The sequence below is a fragment of the Prinia subflava genome, chromosome Z (assembly GCF_021018805.1).
Source record: "Prinia subflava isolate CZ2003 ecotype Zambia chromosome Z, Cam_Psub_1.2, whole genome shotgun sequence".
NCBI lineage: Eukaryota > Metazoa > Chordata > Aves > Passeriformes > Cisticolidae > Prinia > Prinia subflava.
In genome coordinates, this window is record NC_086283.1 from 5,542,153 (window position 1) to 5,561,916 (window position 19,764).

Consider the following 19,764-nt stretch of genomic DNA (forward strand, 5'->3'; position numbering starts at 1 on the left):
TTGCATGTAAATTTTAGGAGATCTTTCTATTCAGCTTTCTGCGCTTCCAAAGAACACTCAACACAAATTTTAATATTACTGTCTTTCATTTTAGTCCTACAATGATTACGTGAGGGAGTTCCACAACATGGGACCACCACCACCATGGCAAGGAATGGTTTGTGTCTTGTTGAATTCGACTTTCCTCCTTAGCATACAGCTTCTTTTTGTTTCCCCCTAACAGAGCCTGGCATATTCAGTGTGCTCTCAACTCTGTTTTTCCTAAAATGTATCTTTGCTGTAACCATGTAAAAATTTTTGGGGAAAAATACTGAAAGCAAGTATTTTGAAATCTACTCTCAACTGTAGTCTGGCATTCTTAGTAAGCACTGAGGAAATAGCAGAACCCTCCTTTATCCTAGATGGGAGGGTGTGATCACATGCTGTGTTCTGTTGAATCATGGTAATTGGCTCTTGAACAGTGAATGCATAAACAGATGGACTCGTTGAAGAGCCTCATGGAATGGGCTGCTGGGCTCTAGCGTTGTGCAGTGGCTTGCTTTTGGCTGTGGCAATGAAGCATGCAGGAAATGAGCAAAATGTGCTGCTCAACCTAATTAAAATGAATCTTCCTGTATTACAGCCTCCACTGAAATTTTTTTTCCCAGTCAAATGAGCAGATACATGCGTGTACATATCTACATCTATGTAGATAGTTCACTTGTACAAGTTGTGGTTTTGCCTTCATGTCAGGAGAAGTAGTCCTGACAGGGACTGACTAGGGAGATTATTTTGGTTATATTTAGTAAGTCTGGCCTAATTTTGCATAACTGTAATGAGACTTTTGGCTCTTGTTTGTACTGGCAACGAGCAAAAAGCAGTGACAGATGTAGAGATGCTCCTATAGCCTCTTATTTTTCTCAGCTGAAACACAACTCTTTACAACTGAAGGAAGTAAACAGTGTTGTCAAATGGAGAGGAAAAGAGTTTTTCAAACACAGTTAAGCCTCAAGAAACTCTTTTTTTCTCCTCCCCTCTTCTGCATGCAGTCCAAGTAGTTGTCCTAGAATCCAGTGCTTCCGTTTACTTTCTTTGTGACAGAAATACAAGCCAAGATGCTTTGGTACTATGGCAAAGGAAGATCTTACTGATTGAAGAAATGGTAGAAGTCAGGCAACATATGTCTTGTTTAAAAACAAAACAAAAAAAAATCCGCTAGCATTTCGTCAAATAATTTTTCTTGCAAAGTCAGGTTTTTTTAATTTAGAATAGAAACATATTCATAAGGAATGAGTATGACTTGGTTCTATAAGAGCTCTCTGGTTTGGACAGAATTCACATTCTACATGCAAAGGTTTAAAAAGTCCAAAACCAAAACTACCATATTTAAGTAGCAGAAGTTTTATGTACAGTGTCATGTTAAGGCAAATAAATAAGGAAGGAAGGGATATTGGGCTGTGGGGAGGGTGTTTACCAGACTTCTCCAAGCAGTGGTAGAGAGGTAATAAAGCATGCAAGCCTAATGGAAAGTAGTCTGCTCTTCAGTTAGGAGGCTGTGATCAGATTTATTTAGATGCTGTGTTTTCCATCTGAATGATGCACTCCTTGTGTGCATTCCTTTGCTTCAACAAACTTCCTGTAACTTTCTTGTAGCCACCGTATCCAGGTATGGAGCAACCACCACACCACCCTTACTATCAGCACCATGCACCTCCACCTCAAGCTCACCCGCCATACTCGGGACATCATCCTGTACCCCATGAAGCGAGATACAGAGACAAACGAGTAGTAAGTGTCCACACAGAGGGCATGCAAGTTTGCAGGCTGGAGTAGGAATCTGGGGTCCAGGGGTAGCCTAGCTGGAGCTTTGTTGGCTATGATAAATGGCATGTTTATGACGTTTGTTAGAATTCCATGGAAAGATCAATTGTTTAGATTGACTGCACACTTCTAGCAAACTTGAAAAGCATTTCTCTCCCTGGTGAGGTAGAAGTGAAAAATTCTTAGACTCTTAAACTGAAGTGTATGCTTAAATTGGCTTCCAACCTGTCCACCTCTGAACATTTTCATGCTGAAGCCCAGTTTGAATAAGGACATACCTGTAACTTTGCTTGTGCTCATGGACAACAAATTACTTTATCAGCAGAATTTTGTTTAAAAACTTCTTACAGGCACATCAGAAAACAGGGCAGATTATTAAATTTTTGTTAGCTGCCTTGAAAGGCTCCTTAGCTTTCAGGTCTCTTGCTGGTGTCTGGCATTTGAACCCCAGATTCTGCACATGGAAGCTGGACGCTTGTTTGGTTGTGTTTGTCTTTCTTTAAATACTGGGCTTTCTGAAGAGTTACAGCCAGCCCTATAGATAAGGGAGGGAATTCTGACCTGGGAAAGAAAACAGCAGAGGTGTCCTTTCATCACAGCACGACTATGACATGAGAGTAGACGACTTCCTTCGCCGCACGCAAGCTGTTGTCAGCGGTCGGAGAAGCCGGCCCCGGGAGAGGGACCGAGAGCGGGAGCGTGACCGGCCTCGAGATAATCGGAGAGACAGAGAACGGGACAGAGGCCGTGATCGGGAAAGGGAGAGAGAGAGGATTTGTGACCGGGACAGAGACAGAGGTGAAAGAGGTAGATACCGAAGATAATCCATCTGGAACCAGTGCTCACTTGAAACAAAAAAAGCTTGTATTTTTTTGTGTGTTTACAAGTAGTACCTTTTATTTTCAGCTGTCTACTTAAAGTTCATTGTGTAGAAGGATTTATAATGACCCTCTCTATTCCAAGCATGCAGTGAACTATGAACTGGAAAAACTCAAATAGGCCAAAAATAAAATACACAAAGCTGACTCTCAACTTCATGTTTCTATTGGAACAGAGTTGGAAGCAGCTAAGAATGTAGATACTGATTAATTCTCAATAAGTGTTCATCTACTATGTCATCTACAATGACTTCATTCTAGGTTTTTGAATACTGATGGATAACTGCCTTTTTCTTTTCTTTTTTTTTTTTTTTTTTTGCTTTGATGTTTTCTTCCTGTAGTTTCATATGGTTCGATGGGAGAATGCTGCTATCAAGTATGCAAATATTGAAGTATGATTTCTTTTTCTTTTTTTGGCGGTATGGCAGTGTTGTAGCAGCCTTTTTTCCCCCCCCTCTTCCCCCTGCCATTTTTTAACCCTATCTGTGAAGTCAAGTGGGGTTTTTTCGGTCTTCAGTAAGGAAAGCAATATTAAGAAGACACTATTGATACCTGATTTTTAGCCTTTTTTTAAAAACCTTCCTGTGTTCAGTAACATTTTGGTCAATTCTCTTGTCTAGTCTCTTTCCAAAATGTACACATTGCTTGGAATGTTCACAACCTGCGTGTGTGAAACCAGAAAATATTGCTGTATTCTACATTGCTACCATTTTTTTTTTATATAAAAATAAATTGGTAACTATTGAAATGTTTAAAGCTCCATGTTGGGTTTCTTGGTTTTCTAAGCTTGACAGCTTTGCTACATGCTGACAGTTCTAGGAAAAGATCTATGTTCAGAAATAGTTCAAATATTCCTTGTGGTAAGTGAAATGATCTGAAGCCTGAATTTAGGACTACTGATGTAAAAGGTAATTGCATTTCTATTTCCTTAGTGAAGTAGCCAGTAACTCCTGCTGTTCATCAGAGTTATTAAGGCCCTATATGTTCAACTTAATCATATGGTCTTCAAGCTGTTGAGAAGCTGTCCTCAGCCACAACACACCTGTCTCGGGAATGTGTTAGTCCTGCAAGATCCAGAGTCTGCACATGCATTCTTTGTAATAATCACTTGTTACTTCACTTAAAGAGCAAATATTTTAACCTAAATGCCGATTTTAAAACTTGGAGGGGGAGGGGGGAATACAACTTATAGTTGAAGTTCTTCAGTTTATCCAGCAGTTTCCAACTTTCCTAAACTTGTAGAAGTAGCACTGCCTTGGTGGCATTCTTCATAAACTTTCTTCAGTGTCCTCTCATGTAACAAATCCAGACTGTGCTTTAAACACCTCCAGTTCTACCCTGCTGGGTGTTGCAGCTGTTTTTATAAAAGGCAGTATAGGACTGGCCACTGTGTGGCATTTGTGGAAATGTGGGGGTTTTTTGACCTGGCAATAATTTGAGCTCTGTTTATTTTAGTCTACAATCACAGTAAATGTGTTAAAAAGCTAGACCTCCAATGTACAAGTATGTTTCGTTTCTTTAGGCAGTACAAGAGGCTGAATATGTGTTTGGGTTCCTTAACACAGTTTATTGTGCACAGAGAGGTATTGCCTGCTAGCTGGAGGATTAGATCGGTCTGTCAGATTTAGAATACATTCTGTGTCTAATTGGAGATATGCATCATAGAGCACCCTCATTCCTTGATATCTATCTCTGCATTATGTACAGACTCTAAAATGAAGAGAGGGTGTTGGTTTTGTTTGAGCTATTTTGTTTGGGGGTTTGTTTGTTTATTTTAAAATTCAATACCAGATAAATCTCTCTGAGTAGGTTACAGTAAAGAAGTGCCTCCTTACCATGACTGTGCAGCAAATCTGTTCAGCTTTTCCCATCTATTGTGTTTCCAGTGTCCTTTGTTAGCCCTGTCTGACCAGCACCTGTGCTCAGAGGCTTGCTGGTCTTCTGGCTTCTGAACTGACATCTCAGCAACTGGATGACAAGGACTGGTAGTGATACAGCTTGGTGGAGCTGTGCCTAGGGACCCACCTGCTATTCTGAACAGTTACAGCAACCCCTTTCTGATCTGGGGCCTTAGTGTCGTGCCCCTTTCTATTCACTGCATATTCCTGGTTATGATCTCATCATGACAACAGGAACAGTACACCAGAACTTGCCATGAGATGCAGTAGTCTTCTTGTAACCTCTCTTCAGTTTGGAAATGGTTGGCCTTTTGTACATATTGTAGCATGAAGAAGTTTAAGCAGATGTTGAAATATGACAATGCTAATAAAAAAAAGTTGATGTGGTGTAGGGAATTTTATTATGTAAACAAATAATCATGTTCTGTTTGAAAACAATTCCAGAGTATTTAAAAATATCAGTTAAAATTCTAGCAGTTGTTTTCTTCAGTAAGCTGGCACAGTAGTGAAATAACCTTACCTAGAACAGGAGGCCTGGACTAGCAGCATTTTACAGGCATCTTTAACACCTGAAGAAGTATTACATTTACTACTTTTATCTGGCCCAAGTGCAGCACTATTTTCTCTCCAACTTTTCAGGCAAAGCAAGTGTCTATTTTGCTGTTCCCACATGGAATGTTATCTCTTTGCAAGTTCCCTCTCCAGATCTTTTCCTGCATTTATCAATTAGCAGGCTCAGAGGCGTTTGGGAGTTAAGATGGGCAAGTTCCTGACAGAAGTGGTTTTCACATCCCTGCAGTGTTGCAGTTAGAATGATGGCCTATGAAGTAGAAATTCTGGACTGAATGGGAAAGAGAAATGGTTCCCAGGAAAGCAATTTTTTTTATGGTCTTAGCATTCTAGTCTCCTCTCAACTCCCAAGTAGTCAGGGCACTTGCCACTTGCAGCTCCCAGTTTTCACGATCGTGGCCCTTCAGATGGGCGCTTTTTAGGAGCCCATGACCTTGGATTTGCTGTCCAGTGTGGAGAGAGCTTTTCTGACAGGAGAGGAGGCATGATTGGTTGTGAATCAGTGATCAAGCCTGCATGACACTAGAGGAGAGGACAGAGTTAGGATAAGGAGCCTAGTTGTAGACCCATGGGCTGAATTTACAAAATATACCAAAATATCTGAGATATTTGAAAACTTAGAGAAACAATTGCCATGGCAATGACCATGTGTGATCAGCTAACATGGTCCTGAGGGATAAAGCAACTGTAATTCAATTTTATTTAGACCAGAAAGAATTTGCTGGCTAAGCAAGCAGCCATGCACCACAACAGCTTTGTTGTGGTGCATTCATGATATGCCCAGCTTAAGGCATATCCCAGTAAACCTGTTCACCAAAGAATATGCATAAATGCCTTGCTTAATCAACCTAGGAGAAGAAAACTGCTGCTGGGAGCAAAGTGTCTATTCTTTCTTCTTCTTTGCAATTCTGCCACATCTTCTACAGCAACACAGGCAGCACTTGAAAAGAATGAAGACAATAGTGGCTGCACAGGTGAACAAGAATGCCAGAACATCCAGGGAGTGGTACTGGTACCAGGTGAGATGGTGAGCAGCTGGTCTCAAGTGCTTTGCTCCTTTGTGACGCATGACAAATTCAATCCAGAAGACAGCTCTGTCCAGAGGCTTAATAGGCTGGTCATGCTGTATCTTGGATAACTTTAGAGCATTTTCCTTGTAGCTGGAGGAAAAAAAAAAAAAAAAAAAAAAAAAGGAAACTGAAGAGATTTCTCACTTATTCCTGAAACAAACCATTTAGCACCTGGCAGCCCTCTTGAGGAAGGCAGACAGCCCTGGTTTTACTTTCATCAATCTTACCTAAATATATTTGAAACTGGTCCAGTTTATTCCTGTATGCATAAAATTGCATTAAGAATAGTAATAGGGAAAGCCAATACTTTGCAAAAAAACTTACTCAAAATTATTCCAGATACTCTTAAAAAAACCAACATGAAAACATTTACAGTATTTCTGCTCCAATATAATAGTGTGCTGATTTGCACTGGGATAGAATTAACTTTCTTCATAATAGCTGGTGTGGGCTATTTTTTGGATTTGTGCTGGAAGCAGTGTTGATAAAACAGGAATGTTTTCCTTAGTGCTGAGCCTATATTGAGTCAAGGCATTTTCTGGCTCTCACACCATCCCACCAACAATTAGCCTGGGACTGCACAAGCAATTGGGACACAGCAAGGAAAGCTGATCCCAACTGTGACCCAAGGGGATCCCAGACCCTATGGTGTCACAGCTCAGTAGTAAAACCAAGGGGAAGGGTGGGGAGGCCACATGTACCTGCTGCCAGCCAAGTTGTTACAGATCACTTCCACCATGGCTGACTCTCTCAGATACTAGATACCTCCATCAGTGATGGTCCCTTTGCTTCTGGAGTTCGCAGGTTTTTACTTGAAGGAATACCTGTCCTTCAAACTGGATGGGAATTGGTGCTAAGGATGGAGTACTTCTGCATTTTTCCAATCCCTTTGTCAGTGTTCTTATCCTTAGCAAGGGATCCCAGCTGCTGGGCTTCCTTCTCCTCCAAGTTCTGACTGATGGGTACGGTAACCTAAGGATACTGCTAAGTCAGGTGTAGGAGAAAGAACTGTTATGACTAAAGGCAGCTAAGACCTAATAAAACTAGACTTGTCATTCAGATGCTCCAGAGGATTTACATTAGCAGAGAACTCTCAAAAGCTCCTCTGAACTTTCCAAGAACTATTTTTCTCAAAGCACTTATAAAATGCGGTATATGGAAAACCGAATTACTGATCTCTCCTTTTTGAGAAAAGCTGATTCTCAGAAAGGAAGAGTTCTTTTCATCTGAAATCCAAACTTCAGCTACTCTGCATTTTCCATTCCCAAAAGAGCCAGGGTTTTAATAACCTCAGCTTATTGTAAGGCAAGAACAAAACTCACGTGGAATTGTAAATGACTGCGTTCAGTGCATCCACGAGGTCCTGCGTCTTCATTGTGTTGAAATCCACCTGAACTGCAGCTCCTTTTGCTACCATGTGAGCAATGTTGTCATGCTGGTCAGCAAACATGGGAATCCCAACCATTGGGATCCCATGGTAGATGGCTTCATAGAGCCCATTGGTCCCACCATGTGTAATAAAGGCCTTAGTCAAGGGATGGCCTGGAACAGGGAAGGAGAGGTGCATGTTACAGCAGCTGTGGCAGACTGCATTCACTAGGATATGAGCACTGCATAGAGGGGCCAGTGCACTGCTAGAGAAGGGAGCAACCCTGACCCCAGATCAGCAGGCGAGCTTAGCTTTCACACAGTCATATATATTTTAACGCAACATGCAATCAGAGTGTCCTGCCAGACTACCCCACAGTTACTGCAGCCCTTCCACTATTGTACAGTTGTAGTTTCCACATGGTACCAGGCTCAGAACAGTCCCGTTGTTCAGCCTTGCTTAGGTCAAGCATTTTGAAGAATGAGCCCTGGACATGAACTGCAGATGCCAAATCCAGCTCCAGAGTACATTTCTATTTTGGTATTTACTCCCGCCTACAGGTGCTTTTTAGCCCTTCCAGACAACTGCCATGCAAGTCACAGCCTTTTAGGAAACTAAGGCTCCCAAGTGCAAAGTTTTGCAATTTAAGCTGTGAAACAAAGTGTACCCACAAGTGTTACATGGTTCTGTTGCCTGAATTAACCATTCTAGTGGAAAAACAAAGAAAACAGTTTTTCCAAGGGTGCAATCCATCCCAAATACAATCAGTCTCACCAAGCAGGTCATTTTGTGGTATCCAGTCAAAAATCCTGGTGTTGGAGCCCAGAGTTTCTGGCTTTTTCCCTTTGTACCGCCAGAGGACCTTGAACAAAGGAAGAATAAGATAAACATGGTGCATGTGATATGCCTTTCTGTATTATTACATGTAATTTAGAGCTTTATCTCAAACCCACATACCTTTTCCCAGTAATTCAAATAACTTTGGCTCCAGCTGAACTCTTTTATGGGTTATTATGTGCTAATTATAGAAAATGCATGGAGTGAATTTTGTATTTTGCCCTCCATGTCATTTGGTTCAGAGAAGGTGAAACAGCAGAACTCCCCATGAAGTAACTCAGCAGTCTGTCTCTCTGAGAGAGCCCAGCTTCCTGGCTGTATCACATCAGGGATGGAGGTAAAGAGCAGGCCACTCCAAACAAAAAAGGCTCACTGAGAGCAATGGGAGTGAAAAAAGCAAGGCTATAGGGCAACTTGTTTTAGGCTTGAAAAGAAGTTCACCTTTTGTGGAAGCTGGCTGAGGGCTTTGGCGATCACATTACTTCTTTCATCACTTAGATTGTAGACCATCGATCCAAGAGTGAATACAATGACACCATGTTCCCCTGAGCTTTGAACAAATTCTTCCATTTCCTAGAAGAGGCAGAAGACATACCAGGGGTAATTACATAATGTAGATTACACAGATTTCTGTAAATAGAGAGCATAATGTTTTCAGCTTATTTAGGAAATGATGGTGGTGTGAGCATCTCCTGACAGAAAGGCTTGACAAAGACAGACCTAGCCCTGTAGAAAACAGTCAGTTTTCTCCCCAACAATGAGCAGGACAAGTTGAGACAGGTGACAGATTCTTCGTCTTTTTGAAAGCAAGTTTCAGGATACATTTCAAGCAGCAGGAATGAATTCTGGCATTATCATGAGCAGGCTGCACTCTGACACTCTCCCTAGCATGGTCATGGTTCTGGATTTTTCTGGAACAAGTACTTTGCGTTATACAGCTCCACATATATATATATACACACACACATATATATACATATATATACACATATATACACATTTATCACGTTTCAGCATCCTAATCACAGATTCACCAAGTTGGTGCTGTCACTTTGCTAATCAGACAGCTCTCATTTCTTACAATGCACCACTTGCTCAAAAAACCAAAACCAATTGCTCAAAAATTTTTCTACAAATCAGACCAATAGGTTTTCCTGTTCCTTTATTAGGTAATGTCATGTGAACTAGAGCAGTACCATGCAAAAGAGAACAGTTATCCATTTTCCCTAAGCTAAACTATGATACAGGGGAGAGTGAAGAGAGTTAGAAGGTTACTTTTAGTAGACAATTTGCCCTGAAGATGGTCTGTATCTTCCAAGGTTCCTACAGGAATGTCAGTCTACACCAGAGCTTGTCCTGTCATCTTCAGTATTTGGGAGTTTCAAATTCCACCTGAATACGGCAATTTACAGCAGAGTATAGGCTGGAGATGCTCAGTGTTTTACTCCCTTTAAGATGTCTTAAACTAAGGTACAATAGAAAAAGTGTTTATCACTCATCTATTTCTGCAAGTTTTGACCCCATTTTACCTAAAGAATTTGTCTTGTTGCAGTGCCTTCTGGCATCAGGTCTGCAAGTCTGTGTCTTAGAATTAAATACTACATTTAAGTACCCTGAGGTAGCACCTATTTTTCCTAATATAGACACTCTATTACCCCATGCTGACATCAGCTATCCTCTTTTATGACAGAGGCTGTAAACCAGCCCTCAGTTTGGACAAGTATGGATGGATGCTAAATAGTTCCTTGCTCCCCAGCAGTACCAGAGCATCTTCTTTGACATGGCTTGCGTAGTTATCAGGGAGAGAAACAGTCTTTGTAACAAACCAGCCAATGGCAGAATGAAGTTGGGATACCTTTGGTAATGGTTTTGCTGGCTGGCAATGAAGTCCTCCAACAAACTCGAAGTTGGGCAGGAAAGGGCGTGGAAATTCAAAATCCCAGTATGTTCTGATTAACCAAATCTCTGCTTTCCCCATGGTCTCACACAGAGTTGTGGGCTTGCCTGTGAACAAGGTACAAGAGGTTTACAACATGAACGGGAGTGACCTTGTTTGCTCTAGATTGTGAAACAAGAGCCTTACCTTTGTCTTTTGGCACTTCCAATCAGTGTAGTTTATCAAACCATGCATAAAATGAAAACATCCACAAATCTGCATCTATTCCTTGCCCTGTTTTGTGTTCAGCTTTAGCAGGTGGCCATGAGCAAGGCGGTACAATCTCTAAAAGGATTTTGAACTTTCATGATTACTTTAGAGAAATACATGCAAGAAGCATTTAGTATCTAATATAGAAGTGCAATTCTAGTAGTGCTGAATTATTACCTGTGCATGTAGTAAAAACACAGAGAACACTTGGAAAAGAGAACAATCACAGAAAACCAAATAAAAAATGAATGAATCACAAAGTGATGATCACCTGTCAGGGAGAAGAAAAGTTTTTAAAGAAAGTTCTGTAGCATTTTTCAAATGATGATTCGTGCAGTGGCTGCTCAGACAACAAAAAAAAGACAGGTACAGACATCTCTAGTTTTCTTGAGGACTGGGTCAGCTGCTGCTTACATATATTCAGAAAAAATGGCCAACTCCATAGACACTTTTAATGTCATTGTATGCAAAATTCAATATTTCTAGAAATTCATCTGAAAAAAAAAAAGTCTAATGGTAATCTTATGTTTTATAGTTTACAATTTGGAAAAATATATATTCTTAGGTATGTGTTGTAAGTTGTCTTTGCAGTGTTTTCTCCACGAAGTGAATCTGAGGAGTAAAAGGGTTAAAAGTATTGATAAATAGTTTTCCAAAGCCAATCTAATGTGAGCAGGAATCAAGCTAAATAAGCAGCAAGATGAAAATTATCTGTAGGGCATCTTCTTTTACTACTTGATTGGTATAATAATCTACACCAGTAATTTTTTCTTTAAATTGTAGAGCAATGAGTCAGTTACAAAGTTGCTGAAGTGAAAATCAAGTTTGCATTACAAGTAGAGTAATGCAAAGGTGTAATTGTCTTTATGTAGTATTAAAAATTCAAGGAAGAGGGACTAGTTTTCAGAGCACGAAGGCATTCTTTGCAAATGCAGGAAAAGATTGGACAGCACCAGAAGAGATGCCCTTGTGTTTGCTGTTCACTCATTATCTGCCTAAACTTAAATACCCTGGACAAGATTCAAAGTCCATTGAACTAAAAGGTCTCTTCACTAAATACTGAATCATGCCTGAGTTGTACTACGTTGGAGCAAAATTTTCAAGTATGTATGTAGTTTAATGAGACTGTTTCAAACTCTGAATGGTGGATGAAGGGGAAAGGTGACAGCATTCACCGCTAAGAATTGAACTCAAGACTCAGCATCCTGCACTATGCAGTTGCAAGATAATTCAGGAATGCCACCTCTGCTGGCCTTTGAGAAGGAATATTTTGAGACCTCAGCATGGTGGTCCCAAAGCATTCAAAAGGCACAACCCATGCAAGAAAAGAAACCACTCAACAGCTGCCTTACCTAAGACATTACTGTAGTACCCATCCCATTCATCTCGCCAAAACCTCATGAAAAATAAATCCGTGCAAATGTAAAAGAGGAAGTTCTGTAGTCTTTCTGTAAAGGACATCTGGTGTGTCAGCCCCGTTGTGCTAGCAGGCACATAGGAAGGTAGGGACGGGAGCCCACCACACAGCCGCTCTACCACATTCCCGTCAGAGAAGCGGAAGCTGTAGACAAAAGGGATCTCTAGGATTTCTGCTACAAGTTCCCCACCTACAGACAGGGGGTCAGCGATCAGAATATCAAACTTGGCCTGCTGCAGCTTTGCTATCAGGTGAGAGTTCAAGGTGTCACACGTCTGCTTTGACATATTGGTGAAGACCTCCAGTTGCTCTTTCATCATCCACATGATCTCCCATGGGAAGAGATTAGCGGCTTCATTCATCCAGAAATTGAGGAAGTCCTCCATGGAGGCATCCAGGGTCTCCTGGCTAAAGGGGACTTGCAGGACCTCAAAAGTGAAAGGGGAGGAGGTGTCCTGGTAGTTGATGAGCAGATTGCTTGAGGGCACCAGCACAGTCACTTCATGACCCCGGAGAACAAGCTCTTGCAGAAGCACTTTCACATTGATCCAGTGACTGGCATCAGTGGGCCAGACCACCACCCTCCCACAAAAACTGGTCCTGCAGCAGCATGTGTAGGCCCAGAGCAGCCAGGGGAACTTTGGCCCCAACATCTCAGCATTCCACATACAACTCCGGTCTGACCGAACTGGAAGCAGTTCACTGCTTCACTGTGCAGACACTGTAGAGCCAACCAATCAAAAGTGGCATCTGTTCGGTGACTAGACTGGCAAACGTGACAAGATTGGCAAATGTGGCAAGAGGGAATGTCGTAACACAGAACAACACTTACAGGAGGACTGGGCAAGCAGCAAATCCTGTTCTGGAGTGTCATGCAGAGCCACAGCTGATCTCAAAATTACAGCAGCTCCTATCTGCTCACTACAAAGTGCATTTTGCTGCATGTGAGGACCAGAAGCCTTTTTCCCTGTGTTGTGGTTTAGTCTTGATAGGCAGCTAGGCACCACAGAGCCTCTAAATCTCCCACAGGAGGAGAAAAGGAACAGCTAAAGTGAGAAAACTCATGGACTGAGACTGAGGGAAAAAAAAAAAAAAAGGATAGATAAAAAAAGGGCAAGGAAAGCAAGTGATGCAAAAAGAACTGTTGCTCGCTACCAGCCAATGAGACTCACTACCAGTGAGTCCCTGAGAAACAGCAACCCTGACAAACTTCTCCCCCATATCTTCTATTTTGCTGAGCACAAAATCATCATGGGCTGGGGTATCCCTTGGGTGAGTTGGGGTCAGCTGTCCCAGCTGTGTCCCCTCCCAAGTTCTTAGGAGCATCCCCAGCCCCCTCACTGGTGGGGTGGAGTAAGAGGTAGAAAAGGCCTTGATACTCTGTAAGCACTGCTCAGCAGTAATTAAAACATCCCTGTGTTATCAAAACTTTTTTCAGCACAAATCCACCATGCAGTCCATGCAAGCTAACAAAACAGATATTGCACAAATGATATTGCAGCCTTAAATGCTAAACCCCTCAGTTCACAATAAAAATGACACCACAAGATCCAAACAGCTCTGAGGATTACACAACAGAACCCAAACCATGCTTCAGCCAGCACAAGATCTTCTGTCTCTGTCATCATAACACGATAAGCAACACAAACACACAGCTAGGTACTCTAAGAGTAGGATACCTTAACAACTTGGCTCTCTCAACAGAACTCCGCCCTTTAGTGAAATATAAATAAAAATACTTTAAAGTCTCATATTGAAATACCCATTTTATCTCCCCAGCAGCAATGCATATGTTTAGCCTGTTTCCTTTTAAGCATTACTACAATCACCTAGAGCAAAGATGGGAAAACGATTATACAATTATTATTTAAAAAAAAAACCAAAAAACCAAAAACACAATAAATATAAGTATGATCTAATAGGTTTTTAGACACTTTAAGAAAAGCAAAGAACCATGTCTCTGCAGAGGACCTTTTATCACTGTGAATTGAGGCTCATCTGTTTCCCAGGCTTTTAAAGGTCTAGAGGAGGATATTGTCTCTAATTTTGAGAAAAGGTAGCAAGTAAGAAGCATGCTATGGGAGAAGAAGTACTAGGGTTTGGTGGGTATACAGTATTTTACTGTTCTTAGTGTTTGTCACGATTCATTTATGAATATGACTAATGAGCCTTCTTTCAAGTGCTTTAGCACTGTTTTACATATCTTGGAAGTACCTGTACAGACTTAGCTCTACCACTGTAGTAGGTCAGGATTAACAGGCAATGTTTGTACTTGCCTGGATTGTTTGACTTGATGCAGGAATTTTGAAGGGAGGAGAATGAATCTGGGGCTGTCTTGCCCCTGATTTGTGCCTTAACCTCTCATCTCTAGGTATTTGCTCTTGTGTGTACAGCAGATGTAATTTCTGGAAAGAGAGCAGCCTTACCTAAAACTTCACTGTAGTATTGATCCCAGTTGGCCCAGAGAACATAATGAAATATGAAATCCTGCAAAGCGTAGCTGAGGAAGTTTTTTAGCCTTTGCCAGAAGGTCATCCTATCTGTTAGGCTGGTTAGGGTGGTTGGTACATAGGAAGGAGGTGCTGGGAGTGTTCCACAGAGCCTCTCCACCGTATTGCCCATGGAGAACCGGAAGGTATACACAAAGGGGATGCCCAGCTTCTCAGCAACAAGCTCCCCACTGGGAAACAGTGGGTCTGCCAAAAGGACATCGAAGGTGGATGCCCTCAGTCTTTCCATCAGGGCCTCATTCTTCACAACTCCATCACAAATTATTTTGGTTATGTTCTTCATCTGCAACATCTTTCGAGCTATCTTGTAAGCACCTTTCCAGATAGGTAGCTCTCTCTCCTCATAAAAAAAAAAATAGAAAATTTCATCCATTAAGTCAGTCATCTCCTTTTTGGTGATTGGCGTCTCAATTACCTCAAACTGGAAGGGTGAGGGCTGCTTGGGATTGAGGATGAGGAAGCATGAAGGCAGCAGCACGGTCACCTCATGGCCCCGGACCACAAGCTCCTGTAGTATGTGCTCCATGTTCAGCCAGTGGCTGTTGTCAGCCGGCCAGACCAACACCTTCCCCCCGGACCCCAAGCCCAACAGGGCCAGCAGCAACAGCACTGTCACCTCCTTCCCCGCCATAGCCTGCCCTGTGTGGCAATGCCCTCATGGTCTTCCTTCACCAGGTGCAGAGGCGTTCCCGAACTGGGCTGGGCATGCATGACGCTGCCTTGATCCCGAGGGCAGGAAGCCAAAGGTAGGCAGTGTGAATGAACTGGATAATAGCGTGTTTAATAATGTTTTCTTAGGGCACAAAATGGTGACTGGCACCAGCTGGCACCCTCTGGTGGTAAACAGCTTGCTGAAGCTGGAAGATGTGATTCCTCTGAAGCAGCAAGGAGCGCTGTCAGCCCTGGGAGTCTCAGTCCAGCAAGGATTGAATCCTGTTGGTAATCCCATCCCTCCTGCCCATCTACAGTCTCTGTGTTTTTCTTTGGTATAAGAGATGACTTTTTCATTCTTCTGGCTCTTTGAAACACAGCTGAGTAGGCAACAAAATATTCACTGACTGTGTGGGCACCTCTTTGCTTTTATAAAGCCACTAAGCATCTCTTTAGGACACAATTAAAGTGGTGATCTGGGGCTGCAGCTAAAAAGTTGCATCTTGAAGTGGATGAAATTACATAACAAAATACTCCAGTATCAGAGTAAGATCGTCCTCATGTGAACTTTCCTCTTACAAAGAACCATGGGAGACCAGGAGGGGATAGTGCAGGCTTCCTGCCTGCCACTAAGTGCCAATTATGAACCAGAAAATCCATTAAACAGCTTTATTTATATGGTCCCTCCTGATGTGCAATTAAGAAATTAATCCTCTTAAGAGTAAGTTTTCTTTTCTGTACTAAAAATCATTATTACAGGGTTTCTGCCCAGTGCTGTTACACAATGGTTTCCTAATGTTGTCATCCAAAGCTTTTGGTATGGTTTCCATCCTGCCTAGAGCACCCTTTCTGGGACAAAAATGTGGACCATGGGAACAGCTGGACTGTGAGGAGCCAAGCTGAGATGCCTCATGTATCTCTGCTTGTACACACTGTACACACTGACTCCAGCTTGGTGTACTTGTGGAGTCTTGCATCAGGCAGGTATTTGCAGACAACTGAACCCTGAGAGATTTGCAAGAGGTCTTTTTGAAGAGCTCAATGGGAACATAGTAGAAGTCACATGTGATTAATAATAAACATATTTTTCTACATGATCACTCAAAACAGTCCAGAAGAAAAGACTGCAGAGAAAGCTTTTTTGTTTTCACTGTTTGCTTTGTGGGTGGGAGGGTATGTTCTGAATAAAACTTGTTTTGCGCGGAGAAAATTGGTTTTATATGACCAGTGACATAGGTGAAGTCTCTATTACAAAGCCACAATGCACTTAAATATTGCTACTGAGGGTGACAAGGCTAGCTTGTAATTCACCAGCTCCCCCCTCCTTATTATGGTCCCCTGGATAAGGAAAATGAGTCTGTTCTTGGCTGCTTTCTGTGCAAGCAGTCACCCTTGCTGAGTGCCCTGTATGGTGTGGAAGTCGTATCAAACTCTGCATTAAATTATGCCAAAAATCAAATCCATCAGTTAGCATGACCCTGATCCTGTCTCAATGCAATGGCTTAGCAGAACCCTGACTGCTTGTGCCTCAGACCCTTCTTAGGGACATAATTACAGACTCTTGCTGCCTGTCTCTTGCCTTTGCAACGCTGGTGGGTTCCTAGATCTGCAGGTCATAAGGACAGACTGTATAATGAGAAGTGAAGTATCAGAAGGCTTACCTAAGGCCTTGCTGTAGTAGATATCCCAATGTCCCCAGTAGCTCTGGAAAACGTAGTCTTGCAGGTAGTAAGACACAAAGTTTTTTACTCTCTCCCCAAAAGACATGCGGTCAGTGAGCTCAGACAGGGCTGCAGGTGTGTAGGATGGTGGGGTGGGGATCTTGCCGCAATGCCTTTCCAGAGTGAAGGCTGGGGAGAAACGTAGCGAGTAGACAAAGGGAATGCCCAGCTTAAGAGCCAGGAGTTCCCCACAGGGGGTCACGGGGTCTGACAGCAGCAGGTCAAAGCCAGATGCCTGCAGACGAGCCATCAGCTCTTGGTTGGTCAGCACTGCATCACACATTATCTTGTTCATCTCCTGCCAGCCTACGGACAGCCTTCCCAGCTCCTTGTAAAACTGCCAGAAGGTCAAGACAGTTGGTCTGTTGTTGAGCCATAGATCCACTATTCCATTAATCAGGCTCTCAGGAACATCTTTCTTGAAGGGCACGTAGTAGGTCTCAAACTTCTCAGTGGCCTTAGGCCTCGGTTCAATGTAGAGGGTAGCATTGGATACCAGGATGGTAAAGCTGTGCCCACGGCGGACGAGCTCCTGTATAATTACGTTCATGTTCAGCCAGTGGCTGCCTTCTGTTGGCCAAACCAGTATCTTCCCACAGAAGACAGGCCCTAGAAGAGTAACCTGAAAAAGGAGCAGCTGGAGGCATATCTTTGAGCCGGTTGTTTTCATGGCCATGGCAGAGTCAAGGGCTGGATAGTCTGGGAATTTTCCCTTCCAGTTGGAAGTGCTGCACGTCTGTGTAGTGTTTGATGGCTCCTCACTAGCAATCTTAGCAGAAGAGAGATGTTGCTGTTGCACAGGTAGTGCCTTTATAGCCTGTGTTTCATCTAAGCTCTGAAAAGAAAAAATATACGTTTGGTGATTCATTTTTCCCTTTCTGCCTTCTACCCTGTTAGCTTCCCGCTAAGGGAGTTCTATTCTCTTGTTAGGAGTATGATAGCAATTCTCACTGCTGTCAAATGAGCCAGTCCCCTAGATGCCAGCCCTGAGACTCAAATCAAATCTCTTGCATTTTTTTTCCTTGAACTAGCAATGCCAGAGGCAGGACAAGGAATGAGAGGCCATATTGGAAGTGGCCTTTTCCTTTTTCACAGTGAGATGCTAAAAGTGCTGATATTTCTTATGCTGAGAGAAGTCAACCTTCCTTTGGTTGATGACAATGCCAATAATAACATGTAATTTGTCCTAATAGGTCACTGGCAGCTTCCAACTGCTCCTGGACAACTTTTAACACAGTGAGTCCATTGCTACTGCCTGTGGCACATCAGCACCAACCTGGTCATGTTGTGGGCTCAGTTTGGGTGTCTAAATAGGGGTCGGGGCCTCTTCTGGGCCCTAAAGGTGCTAAAGAGCAAAACCTACATCATCTGGGATAGCTCTCACTTGGAAAATTGTCCCTTGAATATAAACACCTGGAAGCAGTTCTTTAACCACCTGGAGCTGAAATGATAACTAAACCCACACATATAGTGATACACTCAATCCAACACAATTTGAGGAACAAATGCCATGCAGCAAAAAACTCTTACCTAGCAGAGTCTTCCAAGGTACACAAACATTGTTCTCTGAGTTGCAAGGTGCAATTTGCTACACCAGTTTGCTCCTTTCCCTTGCTGCTCCCCTTCTCTGTGCCTGGGCTGCTCCAGCAGGATTGGTTATCAGGCAGAAGGAGCTTAAGTAAGTTACCCTCTGAACTGGACTTTTCAAAAAGAGGAAGTAATAAAATACGGAATGATGGAAACAAAGCATGTATTCTGTGTTTATTCATTGCTTTGTTATGTTCTGGGAATTTAATGGTTGAGATGGTTTTCCCTTGCCAGAATATACTATAACGTTATTACAGAGCCAGGTTCTTAAGAGGACTTTATATCCTAGATATAAGAAATATGGTGTCTGACTGCTAAAAAGACTTTTTTACTCCCTTTAGGGTCCCAGGTGGCAAAACAAAATTGTTTGTTACATAGTAGATATGTTTATAAACTGTCGACAGGAACAAAGTGAGTCTTGTGGTTTGTTTGCAGAGGTTTTCAAAAGTTGGTGCTGTCTGTGCAAGTTTCCAAAAGTTGGTGTGTTACTTGTCTCTGTTGCCCTTGGTTCCAGAGATCTAGGCAAGTGATCAGTAACCTGAAAATACAGTAATCTAAAGGTGCATCTCAATGATTTTTAAGTATTGTCATAATATTCAACAGGGCTTGTTCTAAACCTTCAGAATCCAGGACTATTATGCCAGCATGTTTCAACCATAATTTGGCCTTACAGTGAGGAATTTCACTACAATCTCTCCACAGATCTTTGTATCCAGAGCATGATTTTTTTTTCAGGCTAATTTAGCTTGTTTTGTAAAGTCCTATATGAAACTTAGAGTTTTTCCAGCAACTATTGAAAGGCCATGTTAATACGCCCTAGAGCAGATCATAGAACCATAGAATACCATGAGCTGGAAGGGATCCACAAGGATCCTTGAAGTCCAACTCCTGGCCCTGTACAGGACGGCCCCAAGAGTCACACCATGTGCCTGAGAGCATTGTCCAAAAGCTTCTTGAACTCTGTCAGGCTTGGTGCTGTGACCACTTCCCTGAATAAAAATTTAGATGGGAACTTGTTTTTTTGTTTCCAACCCCTTAGTATCAAATTCCTCCATAGAAAATGAGAGCAATTGCTAGAAGAACCAAAGAGTTAAATTTGTCTTGTTTGCATAGCCAGCTCTAAAGATGATACTCAGATTACCCAGATCAGAGACGATTTTGAGAGCATTAAAGAACAAAATCCAGCAAATGAGAGAGAAGCGGGGCAGAAGAAAGTAGATGGTGTTAAGTGCCTGTATTCCACACTTCTAACATTACTAACAAGTGCTGCAGACAGTGATGCAACCTCCAGCCTTGTTAAAAAACAACAA

The 19,764-nt window shown here is 42.3% G+C and overlaps 2 protein-coding genes across 7 annotated transcripts in view; one reads left to right on the top strand and one right to left on the bottom strand.

Annotated features, from left to right (window-relative positions):
- The window catches only part of YTHDC1 (YTH N6-methyladenosine RNA binding protein C1), a 20,428-nt gene extending 17,212 nt beyond the window's left edge, over positions 1-3,216 (top strand). For 2 of the 4 annotated variants that reach the window (XM_063421539.1, XM_063421541.1), the window contains 4 exons: positions 95-157; positions 1,633-1,767; positions 2,400-2,607; positions 3,020-3,216. In XM_063421539.1, coding sequence (XP_063277609.1) covers positions 95-157; positions 1,633-1,767; positions 2,400-2,607; positions 3,020-3,069 — 456 coding nt within the window. In that variant the 3' untranslated portion in view covers positions 3,070-3,216. Of the gene's footprint in view, positions 1-94; positions 158-1,632; positions 1,768-2,399 lie in introns of all 4 variants that reach the window. The other 2 variants (XM_063421540.1, XM_063421542.1) reach the window with 1 other exon arrangement.
- Positions 2,951-17,543, bottom strand: LOC134563544 (UDP-glucuronosyltransferase 2A2-like). Of its 3 annotated transcripts, none has more exons than XM_063421544.1 (6): positions 16,808-17,543; positions 10,278-10,426; positions 8,864-8,995; positions 8,360-8,447; positions 7,539-7,758; positions 2,951-6,306 (listed from the first exon to the last, which is right to left on the bottom strand). In XM_063421544.1, exons 1-6 carry the CDS (start codon positions 17,541-17,543, stop codon positions 6,030-6,032), a joined length of 1,602 nt encoding a protein of 533 aa, XP_063277614.1. In that variant the 3' UTR covers positions 2,951-6,029. The 3 variants fall into 3 exon arrangements, with proteins under 3 accessions (XP_063277614.1, XP_063277615.1, XP_063277613.1); XM_063421545.1 differs by lacking the exon at positions 16,808-17,543 and adding an exon at positions 14,412-15,307; XM_063421543.1 differs by lacking the exon at positions 16,808-17,543 and adding an exon at positions 11,921-13,986.
- Between the last annotated feature and the right edge of the window lie 2,221 nt (positions 17,544-19,764).

What these genes read in the sequence shown, in the direction of transcription:
- LOC134563544 (XM_063421544.1), bottom strand. Translation starts at nt 17,543, where the DNA reads ATGGCCATGAAAACAACCGGCTCAAAGATATGCCTCCAGCTGCTCCTT. An exon ending in TCAGCCAGCTTCCACAAAAG is followed by an intron (nt 8,448 to 8,863) that starts GTGAACTTCTTT and finishes CCTTTGTTCAAG; the next exon opens with GTCCTCTGGCGGTACAAAGG. An exon ending in ACCACAAAATGACCTGCTTG is followed by an intron (nt 7,759 to 8,359) that starts GTGAGACTGATT and finishes TCCCTGTTCCAG; the next exon opens with GCCATCCCTTGACTAAGGCC.